The sequence below is a fragment of the Trachurus japonicus genome, chromosome 6 (genome assembly GCF_045865225.1).
Source record: "Trachurus japonicus isolate A0001 chromosome 6, Traja_1.0".
In the NCBI taxonomy this organism is placed as follows: Eukaryota; Metazoa; Chordata; class Actinopteri; order Carangiformes; family Carangidae; genus Trachurus; species Trachurus japonicus.
Genome location: NC_140912.1, coordinates 31,189,985 through 31,210,790, shown reverse-complemented (window position 1 = coordinate 31,210,790; position 20,806 = coordinate 31,189,985). Strand labels below are relative to the sequence as shown.

Sequence of the window (20,806 nt, the reverse complement as noted above, 5' to 3'; positions counted from 1 at the left end):
TGGACCAGGAGAGCTCAGAGGTTCCCAGTGGTCAGTCTGCCCAGCAGCATCAAACACACCTGGACTCCATGTTTATGGTGGGTACATGTCCAACAGCTGCTTTTACATCTGTTGTGTTCACAATCATCTCCATGCTGCACTTTGACACCAGTGGATTGTCAGTCTGTCAGGTTTTAGTTTGATGCTGTCACTCATAGAGTTTCTGTTCCAGCTGCTGGAGGAGAACATGGTCACTTTTGTGAAGAACGAGCTGAAGAAGATCCACAAGCTTCTGAGCCCAGATTACCCAGAATGCTCAGGGAGTCAGAGGGAGGATGAGAAGGTGGTGGACGGTGAGGATGAAGAGCAGAGGAGCATCAGAGAGGCGTTAGTGAAGATCACAGTGAAGCTCCTGAGGAGCAGGAAGCAGGAGGAGCTGGCTGAGCGTCTGCAGAGCAGTAAGAGGATTTCTGTAAAGATTCAACATGATGGACAAATGAGACGTTCACTGACATCAACACATGGAGGGAAACATGTTCATATAGTCGTTATTTAGAAGAATTATCATGTTATATTTTCTTATCGGCCTGATTTCTTGTGTTTTCATTCAGAACATGTTGCTGCAGTTTGTCGACGTAAACTCAAATCTTCCCTGAAGAAGAAGTTCCAGTGTGTGTTTGAGGGGATCTCTAAAGCAGGAAACCAAACCCTTCTGAACCAGATCTACACAGAGCTCTACATCACAGAGGGAGGGAATGGAGAGGTCAATGATGAACATGAGGTCAGACAGATTGAAACAGCTTCAAGGAAACCAGACAGACCAGAAACAACCATCAGACAAGAAGACATCTTTAAAGCCCCACCTGGAAGAGACCGACCAATCAGAACAGTGATGACAAAGGGAGTGGCTGGCATTGGGAAAACAGTCTTAACACAGAAGTTCACTCTGGACTGGGCTGAAGACAAAGACAACCAGGACATACACTTCACATTTCCCTTCACCTTCAGAGAGCTGAATGTGCTGAAGGAGAAAAAGTTCAGCTTGGTGGAACTTGTTCATCACTTCTTCTCTGAAACCAAAGAAGCAGGAATCTGCAGCTTTGATCAGTTCCAGGTCGTCTTCATCTTTGACGGTCTGGACGAGTGTCGACTTCCTCTGGACTTCCACAACACTGAGATCCTGACTGATGTGACAGAGTCCACCTCAGTGGACGTGCTGCTGACCAACCTCATCAGGGGGAAACTGCTTCCCTCTGCTCGCCTCTGGATAACCACACGACCTGCAGCAGCCAATCAGATCCCTCCTGAGTGTGTTGACATGGTGACAGAAGTCAGAGGGTTCACTGACCCACAGAAGGAGGAGTACTTCAGGAAGAGGTTCAGAGATGAGGAGCAGGCCAGAGAGATCATCTCCCACATCAAGACATCACGAAGCCTCCACATCATGTGCCACATCCCAGTCTTCTGCTGGATCACTGCTACAGTTCTGGAGGAGCTGTTGAAGACCAGAGAGGGAGGAGAGCTGCCCAAGACCCTGACTGAGATGTACATCCACTTCCTGGTGGTTTATCTAAAACTGAAGAAGGTCAAGTATGATGGAGGAGCTGAGACAGATCCACACTGGAGTAAAAAGAACAGGAAGATGATTAAGTCTCTGGTAAAACTGGCTTTTGAGCAGCTGCAGAAAGGAAACCTGATCTTCTATAAATCAGACCTGACAGAGTGTGGCATCGATATCAGAGCAGCCTCAGTGTACTCAGGAGTGTTCACACAGATCTTTAAAGAGGAGAGAGGCCTGTACCAGGACAAGGTGTTCTGCTTCGTCCATCTGAGTGTTCAGGAGTTTCTGGCTGCTCTTCATGTCCATCTGACCTTCATCAACTCTGGACTCAACCTGATGTCACGACAACAACAAACAACATCTCTGTGGTCTCAAGTGTTTAGAGAAAAACCTGAACTAAATTCTTTCTACCAGAGTGCTGTGGACGAGGCCTTACAGAGTCCAAATGGACACCTGGACTTGTTCCTCCGCTTCCTCCTGGGTCTGTCACTGGAGACCAATCAGACTCTCCTACGAGGTCTGATGACTCAGACAGGAAGTGACTCACAGTCCAATCAGAAAACAGTCCAGTACATCAAGAAGAAGATTGAAGAGACTCCCTCTGCAGAGAAAAGCATCAACCTGTTCCACTGTCTGAATGAACTGAATGATCGTTCTCTAGTGGAGGAGATCCAACAATCCCTGAGATCAGGACGTCTCTACACAGATAAACTGTCTCCTGCTCAATGGTCTGCTCTGGTCTTCATTCTTCTGTCATCAGGAGAAGATCTGGATGAGTTTGACCTGAAGAAATACTCTGCTTCAGAGGAGGCTCTTCTGAGGCTGCTGCCAGTGGTCAAAGCATCTAACAAAGCTCTGTAAGTGTAGAGATAGTTTGATTTATTCATCAAAAACACTTCTGTCTTTTCAACAGGACAGAAAATAAATTCCTTTCTTCTTTAATTCCTCATGATCATCTCTTCAGACTGAGCAGCTGTAACCTCTCAAAGAGAAGCTGTGAAGCTCTGTCCTCAGTCTTCAGCTCCCAGTCCTCTAGTCTGAGACACCTGGACCTGAGTAACAACGACCTGCAGGACTCAGGAGTGAAGTTGCTGTCTGGTGGACTGGAGAGTCCACACTGTGGACTGGAGACTCTCAGGTAAGGATCCATCCAGCTGTTTATCTGATGACACTTGAACACACCTCCAGGTGTTGACAGTGGTTTCCTGTGTGTTGTTGTGTGTGTTCAGTCTGTCAGGATGTCTGGTCACAGAGGAAGGCTGTGCTTCTCTGGCCTCAGCTCTGAGCTCCAACCCCTCCCATCTGAGAGAGCTGGACCTGAGCTACAATCATCCAGGAGCCTCAGGAGTGAAGCTGCTGTCTGCTGGACTGGAGGATCCAGACTGGAGACTGGAGACTCTCAGGTATGGAGAGGCTGCTGCAGCCACACACACTGTCTGATAGAGAAGGAGGAGCTGGAACATTTTCAATGGCCCCGTTCACACCCGGTATTAACATCTGTCTCAGGTGATTGATGCATTGATAACATCAGATCTGATCACTGAGACCATATACAGAGGTGGTGTAGGCCACAGTGAAGCTCCGCCCACTCCACTGACGTCCTCTATCACAGTCTGACTCGCCCCAACACAGTTTATACTGAAGCCAAAATCTCTGAGTGTTTCAAACATGAGCTGTGCAGCTTCCATCGGTCACAGTGACAAACTACTGGGATCAGGAGTTTCTCCTCATGACTTCAGTGTCTCATCATAACTCACTGTTTCATATTCAGTAGAAGAGATCTCAATGACGAAACCAGATGTTGGCAGCTGTGCTCTGAATCTCTCAAGATTTTATTTCAGAATTGATGAGGAAACATTTCAGCTGCTGCTGGTTTAAAGTTATGGTTGGTAATCATGTTCAGAAACACTTTTTGTTATACTGGGTGAAATGGTCCTTCTATCCTGAGAGTAGTCAACACATTATCTATTCAGAAAAAGGAACTGACTGAAGTTGATAAGCCGGTGCATATTCTCATTTGCCCAGGTCATAGTATTTCAAAGGAGGTTAAATCGATCACAAGGGTGATGATGTCACTGGATGTCACTGGACATCATCAGTGACATCATCACCCTTGTGAACGCCCACACAAGAGGTTAAATAGTGAGTCTCCACACCAGTTAGTTGGACCAGTCCCAACCTGGTCAGATGCGTACATGAACTGATGAAGCCTCTTGGATGAGAGGTGAAACGTCTTCCTAGACAAATAACTAAGTCCAGTTGCTTTCGATTTAACCTCCTTTGAACTGACTGAAGTTGGTTTTCATCAAAAAGCAAAAATTTCAGACATGAAGAGGAATCTTAACACAATCAAAAACTACATGCTTTAATATTCTGAATTTAAATTGGCAACAAATGTAATGAGAGCAAAGTGCTCCGCGTTATTTCAGCACCACGACCACGGACAAGCAAAGGACGAGACATGCGGACAGACAGACGTCTACAGGCGCTGATCCTGCCGGTGCTGCGGTGCTGGAGCAGCAGACAGACAGCTGTCTCCTCCATTATTAAAATCTGTAAATAAGCTGCGAATAATATCACATTTTAGTTGTGCTCTCTCTCTGGCATTTAACCCGAGAAAAAAAAGAAAAGAGGAGGAAAGTGATTGACAGACATCAATCATCAGGTTACGCAACTGGGCGCACGTCAGGAGGAAAGCAGGAAAAACAAAAGGACATTAGAAACGCTAAGAGAAAAGGAATAATACTGGGAGAAGGAAAACGAGGGTCTATTGATAGTTTGCGGGCCGTTTTCAAAGGTAAGCCTACGTTGTTATTGATATTTCCTGCCGTATTATTAACTCATTGAGTGCCAACCACGCAATTTCTCATTTTTTGTTCCCATGCGTTGAGTGCCAAAAGCAAGATTTTACGTTTTTTGCTTTTTTTTAAATTATGAAAATAGACACTTTAACACACCTGATATGTAAATTTGGGGACTCTACGACGAGCAGAACTGAAATAGATGACGATCAAAAACTCATGACAGCTCATGATCTGGAAGTTTTTATCATAACTCAGCTTTTGCAAACGGAGTTCTGCATGTGGATGCAGCAGCTGCTCCGCTCTCACCCGCGAGGCTCCAGCAGCTCGGAGCCGAACAGGAAGCTCTCAGCCAACAGTCCCGCTGGTCTTCATCTGGAGCAACACCGTGTCCTCCCCAAGGTCCTCCCGCGGTAAAATCTGATGGTCTCTGGGCCAAAGCAGACCGGCACCACCGACCCGTACCACAGAAGGACCGCAACCACCGGCGGGACTGGTGTTCCCGACCTGCTGTGGCCGAGAGACCATCACATTCCACGGCGAGAGGCTGTGACACAGCACGGTGCGTCTACACGAGCCCTTTGATCCAGAAATGCAAGTGTCAGAGTGACAGACACAAACAGTAGCCTGGCTCTCACCAGACCCTTGTAGTTCCGCAAAGCTACGCCAGAGGCGCTACGCTCAGCTTCGCACAAGGGTCTGGACTCGAGGCCAATGCAAACTTCTTCCCCGGAGCAAAAAATAATGAACCAATCAGGATCGCCGGGCGGGACTTTCTGAGGTGTGACGCGACTGTTTGAGTCAAACAACAATGGCGGCTCGCAGTGAGTGGCTGAAGTAGCACGTCATTCAAGATAACGGACAAGTGGTTTATCCAATCACATACAAGATTTTTTTTACAAGGCCCCGCCTTCTGAAATGAATCGCCTATGGAGCAGTCCCAGACCCTTGTGCGGAGCTCAGCGTAGCTTTGCGGAACTACAAGGGTCTGACGAGAGCCAGGCTACACAAACAGAGCACCTTTCATAAAAGACGCTGTATCTCCTTTCCTAGAAAAAAAAGCAGGGATTTTGGTGAAAACCAGCCATGTTTAGCTTGACTTTTCTCAGGAACGGAGGCACGTAGAAACAAACGGTTTGTGGCCATTTGAAGCATAAAGTTTCACCTTTCAAATGGGCCACAGTATGTGTTGGTGGCAATAATATAGAATACACAGTTGTACCACCTGGTAAAAGGAAGAACCAGTTATTAAAGCAGAAGTAAGTGGTCCGGTCGTTTTCGCTAATGCTGCGTTCCAGGCAGGCTTTTGAAATTGTAAATTACAGCTTCAAGTCACAACTTACGACTTTGTAGCGTTCCAGGCAACCCACTCGTGTTTTTCCGACCTGTTTTACCTGTGAAAGTCACTATAACGGCCACTCGTAACTTCCGACCGGTGAACTCGTACCAGATCGAACTGGTATCACTTCACGGTCGGAAAAATACGAGTTTCCTTGAACGCACCATAACAGTCCTCGTCCCTACGTCGCCACATTCACGGCGTCCCTTGGCTGCACACACAGCCCTGCATGCCGTTCTCTTTCCTCATTGGATAAAAACTGTAGGATACGATAAATGTTTTCTCCTCGGCTCAGAGCAGAGCAGAGGGACTGAGAGACCCGTGTTTCAGACCAAACACTATATGTAAGTGATTGCTGTCGGAAGATATAACTATTTAAGACTTATATTAACACAAATATATCACTTACTTCTGCTTCAATGTAGAGTAAATAAAATGAAAACTTAGATGTGGGCCAGTACTCAGAAGATTAGATTCACTCTGGAGAAATGGGTGTGAGTAGAAAAGAAAACAAGAGGTCACTGTCATATGTTTAAAAAAAAGTAAATAATTAAATTTATTCCAACGTGAATTGATTCTCTTCGTCTTTTCTTTCTTTTTCTTTCTCTTATCTCTTTCTTTCAGAATCACATATAACAACAACAGTATAAGACAAAATTGAAATACACAAATTACTCCCTCTTTTCCCTTACAAATCCACCTGTCAGGTAAGTATAATTTGATGTCTAATTCTTAGTTTAGTGCTAATTTAGTTATTATTTTAATTGTCTAATTTATTTCTAATTCTGTATTTTTAAATCCTATTTTATTGCGGATCTTACTGACAGGTGGTTTCCTTAACTTATCCCTCTCTCAATCAAAACAATAAACAAAGATAAATAAAAATAGTTACAACAGTAACAGTAGGCTAATGAATAGCACACAAAAAAATAATAATATCACAAAAAAAATAAAAAAAATAAATCAACTTCTCTGACAGTCCAGGTTCAGTGGGGTTTGGCTCGCCACTTCAGTTCAGACTGTATTGTCCGACCATCTGAACTGAAGAATCAGGTAGTGGAAGTTGTCGATAAAGAAGGGGGTGATGAGGAGGATGAGGGTAACGATGAGGGGGTTGATGATGATAAGGAGGATGATGATGATGATGGGATGATGATGAGGAGGATGATGATGATGATGATAAGGAGGATGATGATGATGATAGGATGATGATGAGGAGGGGTGATCAGGCTCACACACACACACAAGCTCCTGGCCTTGAAAATACACAGCCAGTATAAATAATTATTAAAACGCTAACTCTAAATTATGTTACCTTGTGATTATAATATTATTTATATTATTAATATTTCAAACAAACAGAAAAAATATATATACAGTAGGCTATTACATTCTTGAAACACCACAACACACCATACAAAAAGGCCAGTAACTGCCACCATCCTAACCGTGCGTTCACACATGGACGCGATGCCATCGCCCGTAACGCGAGCATCGCGTCGCTTGACATATTTGTCACATTTTTCACCATCGCTTCATCGCTTCATCGCGCTATGATGCAACCCACCTCCCGCTATTTTCTTTCTCTCCTCAGCATGGCTGAGAAATAATAATAAATATAAATACATATGAAATATTCACAAGGAGGAAGCTGTAGGTCCTCTGACCCTCTGCAGGCATAATCTTTTTTTATTACGACCGCGGTAAAAGTACGACGTCGTGTCATAAAGCTCCGGGAAACGGCCATGGATGTATATTATTGATCTGAGGAAAACACACACAGCCCCTGGGTTGTTTTTTTTTTTTTTTTTTACACAGCCACAGGTTCTCTGTAGGAGGGTCTGGTGAGCGAGGCTACAGCCACAGTGATCTTCTCCACCATGTTTTGAAATGTGTGTCTGCAGCTGTGTCGGTGACGTGGTTGAATATCAACACTGATTGGATGTCGCGGCACAGCGTCACGCGATGTCGCTTGAAAAGTTAAAATTTTTCAACTTCAAGCGATGGACGCGATGATGCGATGGCCGCGATGGCCGCGTCATCGCTTCATCGCGTCGCTCGTATCGCCCGAAACGCGCCGCCCGACGCGCCATCGCGTGTCATCGCGCCATTTACATTGACTTTTAATGGAAAGTTGTGGCGTTCATCGCGTCCATCGCGTTTGGTGTGAACGCACCGTAACTGTTGCTTTGGAATGTTCAACCTCTGTTGCTATGGCGGCAGGTACTGCTGCTAATGGGGTTTTACAGTTAGCTAAAAAGTTGGTCTACTTTTGACAAAATAAACATTTCCACTCACCAAGTAGGCTATTTCTTTGGATTTTAGCAGCAGGATGTATACTGCTCCAGGATTGGTGTTGTTCTTCTCTTTTTTCCTTTCTCTCTATCGATTATTTTTTCGTTAATCTCGTCTCTGTCTCTGTGTCTCTAGTTGTCCCTCAAGTGCAGTTAGAGTGAGAATTCCGGGCTCACACAGGCTTTTTATACAGGGACAGTTGTTATGGTTACTGCCTAAATTAATTATTATTTATTAATTTAAATAATGTAGCCTAAATATAAATCCAGTAGTCACCTAAATAAAAATATTATTTATTTAAAGCAGATATCAGTGGCACGGCCGTTTCGGCTAATGCTGTGTTCAAGGCAGGCTTTTGAAACCGTAAGTTACAGCTTCAAGTCACAACTACGACTTGGTAGCGTTCCAGGTAACCCGTAGCTCGTGTTTTTACCGTCCTGTTGTCTGTGAAAGTTCCCTATAACGGCCACTCGTAACTTCCGACCCGTGAACTCGTACCAGATCGAACTGGTATGACTTCACAGGAAGGAAAAACACAAAGTACGAGTTTCCTTGAACGCACCATGAGTTAGCAGCCCCCGCCCTTGTCAGGCATCAATTGGTCCTCGTGCTACGTCACCACATTCACGCGCATCCCTTGGCTGCACACACAGCCCTTCATGCCGTTCTCTCCCCTCATTGGATAACACTTGTATCCCACAAGGAAAATTTTCTCCTCGGGTTACAGCAGAGCAGAGTGACGGAGAGACTCGTGTTTAGGCTGAAATACTTCATGTAAGTGATTGCTGACGGAAAATAGGACTATTTAGGACTTATATTAACAAAAACATTCCACTGATATCTGCTTTAATACGTCTAGTAATTTTTTTTTTCTAGTAACCGGGGGTTACACTATGGCTCTACAAAAATCGTCAAAAATGGTCTAAATTGCCGGTACACTTGACTAAAACTTTGGAAAGGAGCGCGGCACTCAATGAGGTAATTAGGAGCGATTAGTACCGTTGCGGTGTGGCATGATGCAGTGGTTGTAGAGCGGATCAGGGGTCGAGTGTGTGACCGCACGGTGGACAGAGCTGTTTGAGTGTGTGGTGGATGTAGGCCTGTGTGTGTGTGTATGTTAAGATGAAACCGATCAGAGTCTTCACCCACGTCTGTGTAAAGGTGAAAGCGTGGCTTCAGAGAGAAGTCTGAGGAAAGGGGCTGGGACTTTTGACTTTGTATTTTCAAAATGTGGCCAGATAGAACCGTTTTTCCAGAATCTCCAACCCTCTCTGTCTGGTCAGATATTGATGATCAATAATCAGCTCCTGATGAGATCTGTTGTTGTGTTGAGGAGACAGTAAATCACAAGTGTGACATCCAGATGTCGTCACTGTCCAGAGGCCTGGAGCTGTCAATCAGAAGAGAGTGAGTGTAGTGAACAGTGTAATAATCAGTGTTTGTGGCTGAATGTGTGTGTGATCAAACAGCTGTTTTCAGACTGTGTTTGTGCTGCTCAAACACGTCTGACTCCAGATCAGATGAAGACACAAAGTGGCTCCTTAATGAAAGTCTCCAGCAGCTGGAGCTTCACTTCCTGTCTGAGTCCATGTGCTCTGAGCTGAGCCTGGTTCTCTCTGCTCTACAGTTTCTCTGCTTCCTCTGGACTCTGACTTCAAGTCCAGTAAAAATGTGTGGACAGGTTTGATGGAGCTCAGGACAGGTCCTGAGGACGGCTGCTTTGTTCCACATGATGTGACTGATCTCAGTGAGTCAGTGTGTTGCAGCTGATCTGTGTGAAGAGCAGAGAAGAACAGAGTCAGTAGTGCCACGGGCCATCGCACCGGGCACTGGTCCCAACAGCTATGAAATAGCTGCAGGGACCAGTGCCCGGGCGAAGCCCGGGCACTACTGTTATTGTGTGGATTTTTTCTTATTAGTGTGAATGCTGGAAGCATTCACACTATTGTTATTCAAATCTTTATACTTATTATTAGTGTGAATGCTGGAAGCATTCACACTATTGTTATTCAAATCTTTATACTTATTATTATTATTATTATTCTTACTTCTTCCACCCTTTTTCAGCAGTTTTCTGCTCCTTCATACTTTGTGCCATTTCAACAATTCATATATCAAAACGTGCAGCTTTCTCAGGACAATATTGCTATGACTTTTCTCTTTCATACTATTTATACTTTTTAAAATATTTAACTTTTTGTGCAATTTTTCTCTCATAGGAAATACATTGAAACAGTCTTCAAACTCTTCAAATCTTCTGCTTCATTCAGCCTCTAATAGCTTCAGCATACTTTCAGCTACAGACTTCATTCAACTTTTAAACTGTTCACAAACCTTTCAACTATTCAGCTATATCTCAGCTTATTGATATCTTCAACAGTTTCAGATATATGTATAGTTTTAAAATCATTAAAATTTCTGACAAAATTCAGATTTAACATGAAAGTCAATGGGACGGAATGTTCGGACGTTGGCAGTTGGTAGAGTGACAGAGGGTCTAAAAATCCTCTCACATTTTTCTCTCTATCCTGCCAGCACGGCCACAGATTACACTCTACACACATAATTTCGGGCATGTTTGTAGACAAGCTCATCCTTGATCTCTTCATGTGCTCAAAAAACCAGAGAGACGAACACAATTTAAACTGGGAGCCTCTGAGTGCAGCCATTTCCCTCTCTCCTCTCATTGACTCCCATTCAAAAGTAGGCGCTGATTTTCTAAAAGTCCCAAAGTTTCCAACCTGCGACACAATCAACAATTTTTACTCTAGAAACACCAAAGTGACACGGACGCGTTCAGCAAGGCCTTATGGTTCGGAAAATGTAAACCTTTTGCTCGTACTAAGTACAGATTTGTCGTACATTAGATCTGTTTGAGGGTGTCACAGAGCAGTTAAAGCCTATGGTTAAAGCTGCCACCATACCTTAAAGCCACCAGCCAACAGTTACATGGTAACCTCAACATGGCAACCTCACCATGGTAACCTCACCATGGCAACGTCACCATGGCAACGCACACACATTCTCTCTGACTGTCTGTCGGTCATACACACACACACACACACACACACACACACACACAAATGGACACACACTAACTACCACACACACACACAAACACACATCCAACACACACACAAATGGACACACACACACAAATGGACACACACTCACCATACACACACATCCAACACACACACACAAACACACACACAAATGGACACACACTCACCATGCATACACATCCAACACACACACACACACACAAATGGACACACACTAACTACTACACACACACACACACACACACACACACCATACACACACATCCAACACACACACACACACACACACACACACACACACACACACAAATGGACACACACACACACAAATGGACACACACTCACCATACACACACGTCCAACACACACACACACACACACACACTAACTACCACACACACACACACACAAACACAAACACACACACACACACACACACACACACACACACACACCCAACAAACATACAACCACTTACCAAACACATAGCCTACACAATTTACACAATTACACACAAACAGACACACATGCACACACAACAAACACACACACAAATGGACACACACTAACCATACACAAACAGACACACACGTCCAACACACACACATTTCATACAGTTGTCAGGTCAGAACTTTATGTATATCTTCCTCACTCACACACACACACACACACACACTTTTGTATATCTTCCTCACTCTCTCTCTCACACACACACACACACACACACACACACACACACACACACACACACACACACACACACTTTTCCTACAGTTGTCTGACTGTTTTGTATGTACCTCTCTATCTTCCTGTTGTAGTTAATGGACTCGTTGCTGCTCATTTTGTTCTTTAGCTATTTAAACTGAAAATACACATTTCTCCATTTTGGTCATGTTGAACACATTGTTTTACACGTATCCTAAACTACTGAGGCTCTTCTCAACCATTTCACACCATTAAACCTGCTGTTTACATGTTCTACTCCTCAGCTAATGCTCCATCTATATTCTTCAACAATGTTCTTCTGCTGTCAGTTTACAATGTATTTCAGTAGGCATTAACTTTTTTCCTAATTCAGGAATTTTTCAAACTCTTCTTTGACAATTCAAGTAATTTCCAGCCATTTCATACAAAGTCTCACATCTTCTACTTTTAAATATATTCTCAGCCATTGCTTCAGCTATGTTAGTGCTGGTTCATCAGTTGTCCTTCCTGTCAGGTTAGCTACAGATTTCAACTATTTAACCATTACATTTAAACATGCAGAATTTCAATGTTTTCTTCTCCCTTTAGCATTTCTACTGCTTTTTACCTTTAAAAAGGCATTCATCTCACACTACAAGTTATATGTTTCAGCTTTTTCCCTCCTAGGGATGAATAACGTATTCATCTACTCTCTACTCTACTCTACTCTACTCTACTCTAGCATTAGTCTTTTCAACATTGCTTTAGCAGTTTCGTCAACTAATTTAGCATTGATTCAACAATTTCTTCAGCTCATTCAGCATTGCTTCAGCAACAGCGTTCAGCTGCTTTCAGCATTCACACGCATTTTCTGCAGGAAATGCTATCTTTTTCTAGTTATTATTCTTACTTCTTTCACCCTTTTTCAGCAGTTTTCTGCTCCTTCATACTTTGTGCTATTTCAACAATTCATATATCAAAACGTGCAGCTTTTTCAGGACAATATTGCTATTATTTTTCTCTTTCATACTATTTATACTTTTTAAAATATTTAACTTTTTCTGCAATTTTTCTCTCATAGGAAATGAATTGAAACAGTCTTCAAACTCTTCAAATCTTCTGCTTCATTCAGCCTCTAATAGCTTCAGCATACTTTCAGCTACAGACTTCATTCAACTTTTAAACTGTTCACAAACCTTTCAACTATTCAGCTATATCTCAGCTTATTGATATCTTCAACAGTTTCAGATATATGTATAGTTTTAAAATCATTAAAATTTCTGACAAAATTCAGATTTAACATGAAAGTCAATGGGACGGAATGTTCGGACGTTGGCAGTTGGTAGAGTGACAGAGGGTCTAAAAATCCTCTCACATTTTTCTCTCTATCCTGCCAGCACGGCCACAGATTACACTCTACACACATAATTTCGGGCATGTTTGTAGACAAGCTCATCCTTGATCTCTTCATGTGCTCAAAAAACCAGAGAGACGAACACAATTTAAACTGGGAGCCTCCGAGTGCAGCCATTTCCCTCTCTCCTCTCATTGACTCCCATTCAAAAGTAGGCGCTGATTTTCTAAACGTCCCAAAGTTTCCAACCTGCGACACAATCAACAATTTTTACTCTAGAAACACCAAAGTGACATGGACGCGTTCAGCAAGGTCTTATGGTTCGGAAAATGTAAACCTTTTGCTCGTACTAAGTACAGATTTGTCGTACATTAGATCTGTTTGAGGGTGTCACAGAGCAGTTAAAGCCTATGGTTAAAGCTGCCACCATACCTTAAAGCCACCAGCCAACAGTTACATGGTAACCTCAACATGGCAACCTCACCATGGTAACCTCACCATGGCAACGTCACCATGGCAACGCACACACATTCTCTCTGTCTGACTGTCTGTCGGTCATACACACACACACACACACACACACACACACACACACACACACACACACAAATGGACACACACTAACTACCACACACACACACATCCAACACATACACACACACACAAATGGACACACACTCACCATGCATACACATCCAACACACACAAATGGACACACACTAACTACTACACACACACACACACACACACACACACCATACACACACATCCAACACACACACACACACACACACAAATGGACACACACTAACTACCACACACACACACAAACACACACACACACACCCAACAAACATACAACCACTTACCAAACACATACACAATTTACACAATTACACACAAACAGACACACATGCACACACAACAAACACACACACAAATGGACACACACTAACCATACACAAACAGACACACACGTCCAACACACACACATTTCATACAGTTGCCAGGTCAGAACTTTTTGTATATCTTCCTCACTCACACACACACACACACACACACACACACACACACACACACACACACACACACACACACACACACACACACACACACACACACACACACACTTTTGTATATCTTCCTCACTCTCTCACACACACACACACACACACACACACACACACACACACACACTTTTCCTACAGTTGTCTGACTGTTTTGTATGTACCTCTCTATCTTCCTGTTGTAGTTAATGGACTCGTTGCTGTTAATTTTGTTCTTTAGCTATTTAAACTGAAAATACACATTTCTCCATTTTGGTCATGTTGAACACATTGTTTTACACGTATCCTAAACTACTGAGGCTCTTCTCAACCATTTCACACCATTAAACCCGCTGTTTACATGTTCTACTCCTCAGCTAATGCTCCATCTATATTCTTCAACAATGTTCTTCTGCTGTCAGTTTACAATGTATTTCAGTAGGCATTAACTTTTTTCCTAATTCAGGAATTTTTCAAACTCTTCTTTGACAATTCAAGTAATTTCCAGCCATTTCATACAAAGTCTCACATCTTCTACTTTTAAATATATTCTCAGCCATTGCTTCGGCTATGTTAGTGCTGGTTCATCAGTTGTCCTTCCTGTCAGGTTAGCTGCAGATTTCAACTATTTAACCATTACATTTAAACATGCAGAATTTCAATGTTTTCTTCTCCCTTTAGCATTTCTACTGCTTTTTACCTTTAAAAAGGCATTCATCTCACACTACAAGTTATATGTTTCAGCTTTTTCCCTCCTAGGGATGAATAAAGTATTCCTCTACTCTCTACTCTACTCTAGCATTAGTCTTTTCAACATTGCTTTAGCAGTTTCGTCAACTAATTTAGCATTGATTCAACAATTTCTTCAGCTCATTCAGCATTGCTTCAGCAACAGCGTTCAGCTGCTTTCAGCATTCACACGCATTTTCTGCAGGAAATGCTATCTTTTTCTAGTTAGTGTGAATGCTGGAAGCATTCACAGTATTGTTATTCTGTTCGGCCATTTTGTTTCTTTAAACTTATTATTAGTGTGAATGCTGGAAGCATTCACAGTATTGTTATTCTGTTCGGCCATTTTGTTTCTTTAAACTTATTATTATTATTATTAGTGTGAATGCTGGAAGCATTCACACTATTGTTATTCAAATCTTTATACTTATTATTATTATTATTATTATTATTCTTACTTCTTCTTCCCTTTTTCTGTGTTTAACTACTTCTTCATACTTTGTGCTATTTCAACAATTCATATATCAAAACGTGCAGCTTTTTCAGGACATTTATGCTATTATTTTTCTCTTTCATACTATTTATACTTTTTAAAATATTTAACTTTTTCTGCAATTTGTCTCTCATAGGAAATGAATTGAAACAGTCGTCAAACTCTTCAAATCTTCTGCTTCATTCAGCCTCTAATAGCTTCAGCATACTTTCAGCTACAGACTTCATTCAACTTTTAAACTGTTCACAAACCTTTCAACTATTCAGCTATATCTCAGCTTATTGATATCTTCAACAGTTTCAGATATATGTATAGTTTTAAAATCATTAAAATTTCTGACAAAATTCAGATTTAACATGAAAGTCAATGGGACGGAATGTTCGGACGTTGGCAGTTGGTAGAGTGACAGAGGGTCTAAAAATCCTCTCACATTTTTCTCTCTATCCTGCCAGCACGGCCACAGATTACACTCTACACACATAATTTCGGGCATGCTTGTAGACAAGCTCATCCTTGATCTCTTCATGTGCTCAAAAAACCAGAGAGACGAACACAATTTAAACTGGGAGCCTCCGAGTGCAGCCAGTTCCCTCCCTTCCTCTCATTGACTCCCATTCAAAAGTAGGCGCTGATTTTCTAAACGTCCCAAAGTTTCCAACCTGCGACCCAATCAACAATTTTTACTCTAGAAACACCAAAGTGACATGGACGCGTTCAGCAAGGTCTTATGGTTCGGAAAATGTAAACCTTTTGCTCGTACTAAGTACAGATTTGTCGTACATTAGATCTGTTTGAGGGTGTCACAGAGCAGTTAAAGCCTATGGTTAAAGCTGCCACCATACCTTAAAGCCACCAGCCAACAGTTACATGGTAACCTCAACATGGCAACCTCACCATGGTAACCTCACCATGGCAACGTCACCATGGCAACGCACACACATTCTCTCTATTTGACTGTCTGTCGGTCACACACACAAATGGACACACACTGACCATACACACATATCCAACACACACACACACACACACACACACGGACACACACACACACACACACACACACACACACACACACGGACACACACTGACCATACACACATATCCAACACACACACACACACACACACACACACACACACACACACACACACACACACACACGGACACACACTGACCATACACACATATCCAACACACATATAATTTTTATTAGAGTAATTTGAGTGTACTTAAAATGTTAATTTTTCTTTCACCACAATCTTCAACAATTCAAATAATTTCCAACCACCTAGATATTGTTTAATCTATATTAGTAATAGTCCAACAATGTATTCATGCTGTCATGTTTAAATATATTTGAGTAGACTTCAGCTTTTCAATTTCTTTATGCTAATCTTCAACAATTTAAATAATTTCCAATCATTTCATACAAAATAAACCTCCTTCTTACAGGTTCCATTTGTTAATCTATTTTCACTTATTACTTTAGCCATGTTAGCACTTGTTTATCTGTTTTCTGTAGCAGTGCTTTTTGCAGCTGACTGCAGACTCCTCAACTGTTAGACTTAATAATGCAGGATTTTCCAACACATTCCTCTGCCTTTTCAACATTTCTACTGCTTTTAGACTAAACACACATTTATTACACTTAAACCTAAACAATTCAGGATTTTTTCCATCACGTCATGTCAATCAGCTTCCTGCTTACATGTTCCTTCTTTTTAATCTATTCTCACTTGTTGCTTCAGCTATGTTTCTGCTGGTTCATCAGTTTTCCTTTCTGTGGCTAGCTGCAGATTTCAACTCTTCAACTGTTTAACATCTTCAACATGCAGGATTTTAACATTTTCTTCTCCTTTTTTTTTTTTTTTACATTTCTACTGCTTTTTGTCCTTAAAAAGGCATTAATCTTCAAGTTATATGTTTCAGCTTCAACGTTAGACTTTTTCAACAGTTCTTCAGCTAATTCAACTTTGTTTCAATGATTTCTTCAGCTTATTCAGCATTGCTTCAGCAATAGCGTTCAGCTGCTTACAGCATTCACACGCATTTTCTGCAGGAAATGCTTTCTTTTTCTAGTTATTATTATTATTCTGAGTCTTCTTCCCTTTTTCTGTGTTTAACTACTTCTTCATACTTTGTGCTATTTCAACAATTCATATATCAAAACGTGCAGCTTATTCAGGACATTTATGCTATTATTTTTCTCTTTCATACTATTTATACTTTTTAAAATATTTAACTTTTTGTGCAATTTTTCTCTCATAGGAAATACATTGAAACAGTCTTCAAACTCTTCAAATCTTCTGCTTCATTCAGCCTCTAATAGCTTCAGCATACTTTCAGCTACAGACTTCATTCAACTTTTAAACTGTTCACAAACCTTTCAACTATTCAGCTATATCTCAGCTTATTGATATCTTCAACAGTTTCAGATATATGTATAGTTTTAAAATCATTAAAATTTCTGACAAAATTCAGATTTAACATGAAAGTCAATGGGACGGAATGTTCGGACGTTGGCAGTTGGTAGAGTGACAGAGGGTCTAAAAATCCTCTCACATTTTTCTCTCTATCCTGTCAGTACGGCCACAGATTACACTTTACACACATAATTTCGGGCATGCTTGTAGACAAGCTCATCCTTGATCTCTTCATGTGCTCAAAAAACCAGAGAGACGAACACAATTTAAACTGGGAGCCTCCGAGTGCAGCCATTTCCCTCTCTCCTCTCATTGACTCCCATTCAAAAGTAGGCGCTGATTTTCTAAACGTCCCAAAGTTTCCAACCTGCGACACAATCAACAATTTTTACTCTAGAAACACCAAAGTGACACGGACGCGTTCAGCAAGGTCTTATGGTTCGGAAAATGTATACCTTTTGCTCGTACTAAGTACAGATTTGTCGTACATTAGATCTGTTTGAGGGTGTCACAGAGCAGTTAAAGCCTATGGTTAAAGCTGCCACCATGCCTTAAAGCCACCAGCCAACAGTTACATGGTAACCTCAACATGGCAACCTCACCATGGTAACCTCACCATGGCAACGTCACCATGGCAACGCACACACATTCTCTCTGTCTGACTGTCTGTCGGTCATACACACACACACACACACACACACACACACACACACACAAATGGACACACACTAACTACCACACACACACACACACACACACACACACACACACACACACACACACACACACACATCCAACACACACACACACACACACACACACACACAAATGGACACACACACACACACACACACAAATGGACACACACTCACCATACACACACATCCAACACACACACACACACACAAATGGACACACACTCACCATGCATACACATCCAACACACACACACAAATGGACACACACTAACTACTACAAACACACACACACACACACACACACACACACACACACACACACACACACACCATACACACACACACACACACAAATGGAGACACACACACAAATGGACACACACTCACCATACACACACATCCAACACACACACAAATGGACACACACTAACTACCACACACACACAAACACACACACCTACACACACACACACACACACACACACACACACCCAACAAACATACAACCACTTACCAAACACATACACAATTTACACAATTACACACAAACAGACACACATGCACACACAACAAACACGCACACAAATGGACACACACTAACCATACACAAACAGACACACACGTCCAACACACACACATTTCATACAGTTGTCAGGTCAGAACTTTATGTATATCTTCCTCACTCACACACACACACACACACACACACACACACACACACACACACACACACACACACACACACACACACACACACACACACACACACACACACTTTTCCTACAGTTGTCTGACTGTTTTGTGTACCTCTCTATCTTCCTGTTGTAGTTAATGGACTCGTTGCTGTTAATTTTGTTCTTATTTAAACTGAAAATACACATTTCCCCATTTTGGTCATGTTGAACACATTGTTTTACACGTATCCTAAACTACTGAGGCTCTTCTCAACCATTTCACACCATTAAACCCGCTGTTTACATGTTCTACTCCTCAGCTAATGCTCCATCTATATTCTTCAACAATGTTCTTCTGCTGTCAGTTTACAATGTATTTCAGTAGGCATTAACTTTTTTCCTAATTCAGGAATTTTTCAAACTCTTCTTTGACAATTCAAGTAATTTCCAGCCATTTCATACAAAGTCTCACATCTTCTACTTTTAAATATATTCTCAGCCATTGCTTCGGCTATGTTAGTGCTGGTTCATCAGTTGTCCTTCCTGTCAGGTTAGCTGCAGATTTAAACTATTTAACCATTACATTTAAACATGCAGAATTTCAATGTTTTCTTCTCCCTTTAGCATTTCTACTGCTTTTTACCTTTAAAAAGGCATTCATCTCACACTACAAGTTATATGTTTCAGCTTTTTCCCTCCTAGGGATGAATAAAGTATTCCTCTACTCTCTACTCTACTCTACTCTAGCATTAGTCTTTTCAACATTGCTTTAGCAGTTTCGTCAACTAATTTAGCATTGATTCAACAATTTCTTCAGCTCATTCAGCATTGCTTCAGCAACAGCGTTCAGCTGCTTTCAGCATTCACACGCATTTTCTGCAGGAAATGCTATCTTTTTCTAGTTATTATTAGGGCCACGGGCAATCGCACCGGGCACTGGTCCCAACAGCTATGAAATAGCTGCAGGGACCAGTGCCCGGGCGAAGCCCGGGCACTACTGTTATTGTGTGGATTTTTTCTTCTTATTATTATTCTCCTTCATCTTCCGGACGATTTTCGATGTGCTACTAGTCCTGCAACTCGAAGAGTTGCAGGACATATTATATATCAAAACGTGCGTCCTGATCGGGATCGCTGTGCTATTACTTTTCTCAACAGTTTACGAATTTTTCGCGACGTAGTCGCGAAAAACTGCGCAAAAATTTTGCATGTAAGTCAATGGGACGGGCGGAAAAAAAAGAGCGAAAAAGACCAATCATTGGAGTTTAACAAACGTCTACTGCTCAGGCATACTTTGACCTAGAGACTCCATTTAAACTTTAAACAGTAGACACAAGTCTTGTGTATTGTCGCATTACTCCACGTTTTGATAGGTCATATAGTTTTTGATCAATCCCTGATCAATGACCATGATCATTTTTGGAGAAATTATGAGTTTATAATGGGTGTGTATTGCATGGAATGTTCGTGTCAGAGTGCGTGACATCATCGGTTAGAGTGGGAGAGAGTGAAGAAACATTCTGTATTTTTTCTGGATAAATTGCCACCACGGCCACAATTTACACTCTACAGACATAATTTTTTCAGAATTTGTAAGACAAACTTGTTATCTCTCATGTCATGTGCTCAAAATATCAGAGAGACTTACAGAATTGACAGAAACAG

General features: G+C 41.8%; 1 protein-coding gene across 1 annotated transcript in view; it reads left to right on the top strand.

The window, feature by feature from the left end:
• The first annotated feature begins 217 nt into the window (after positions 1-217).
• LOC146986449 (protein NLRC3-like) overlaps positions 218-20,806 on the top strand; it is a 62,959-nt gene continuing 42,370 nt past the window's right edge. The window contains exons 1-2 of the mRNA XM_085780476.1: positions 218-437; positions 591-2,397. Of these exons, the coding sequence (XP_085636602.1) occupies positions 227-437; positions 591-2,397 (2,018 nt within the window). The 5' untranslated portion in view covers positions 218-226. The remainder of the gene's footprint in view (positions 438-590; positions 2,398-20,806) is intronic.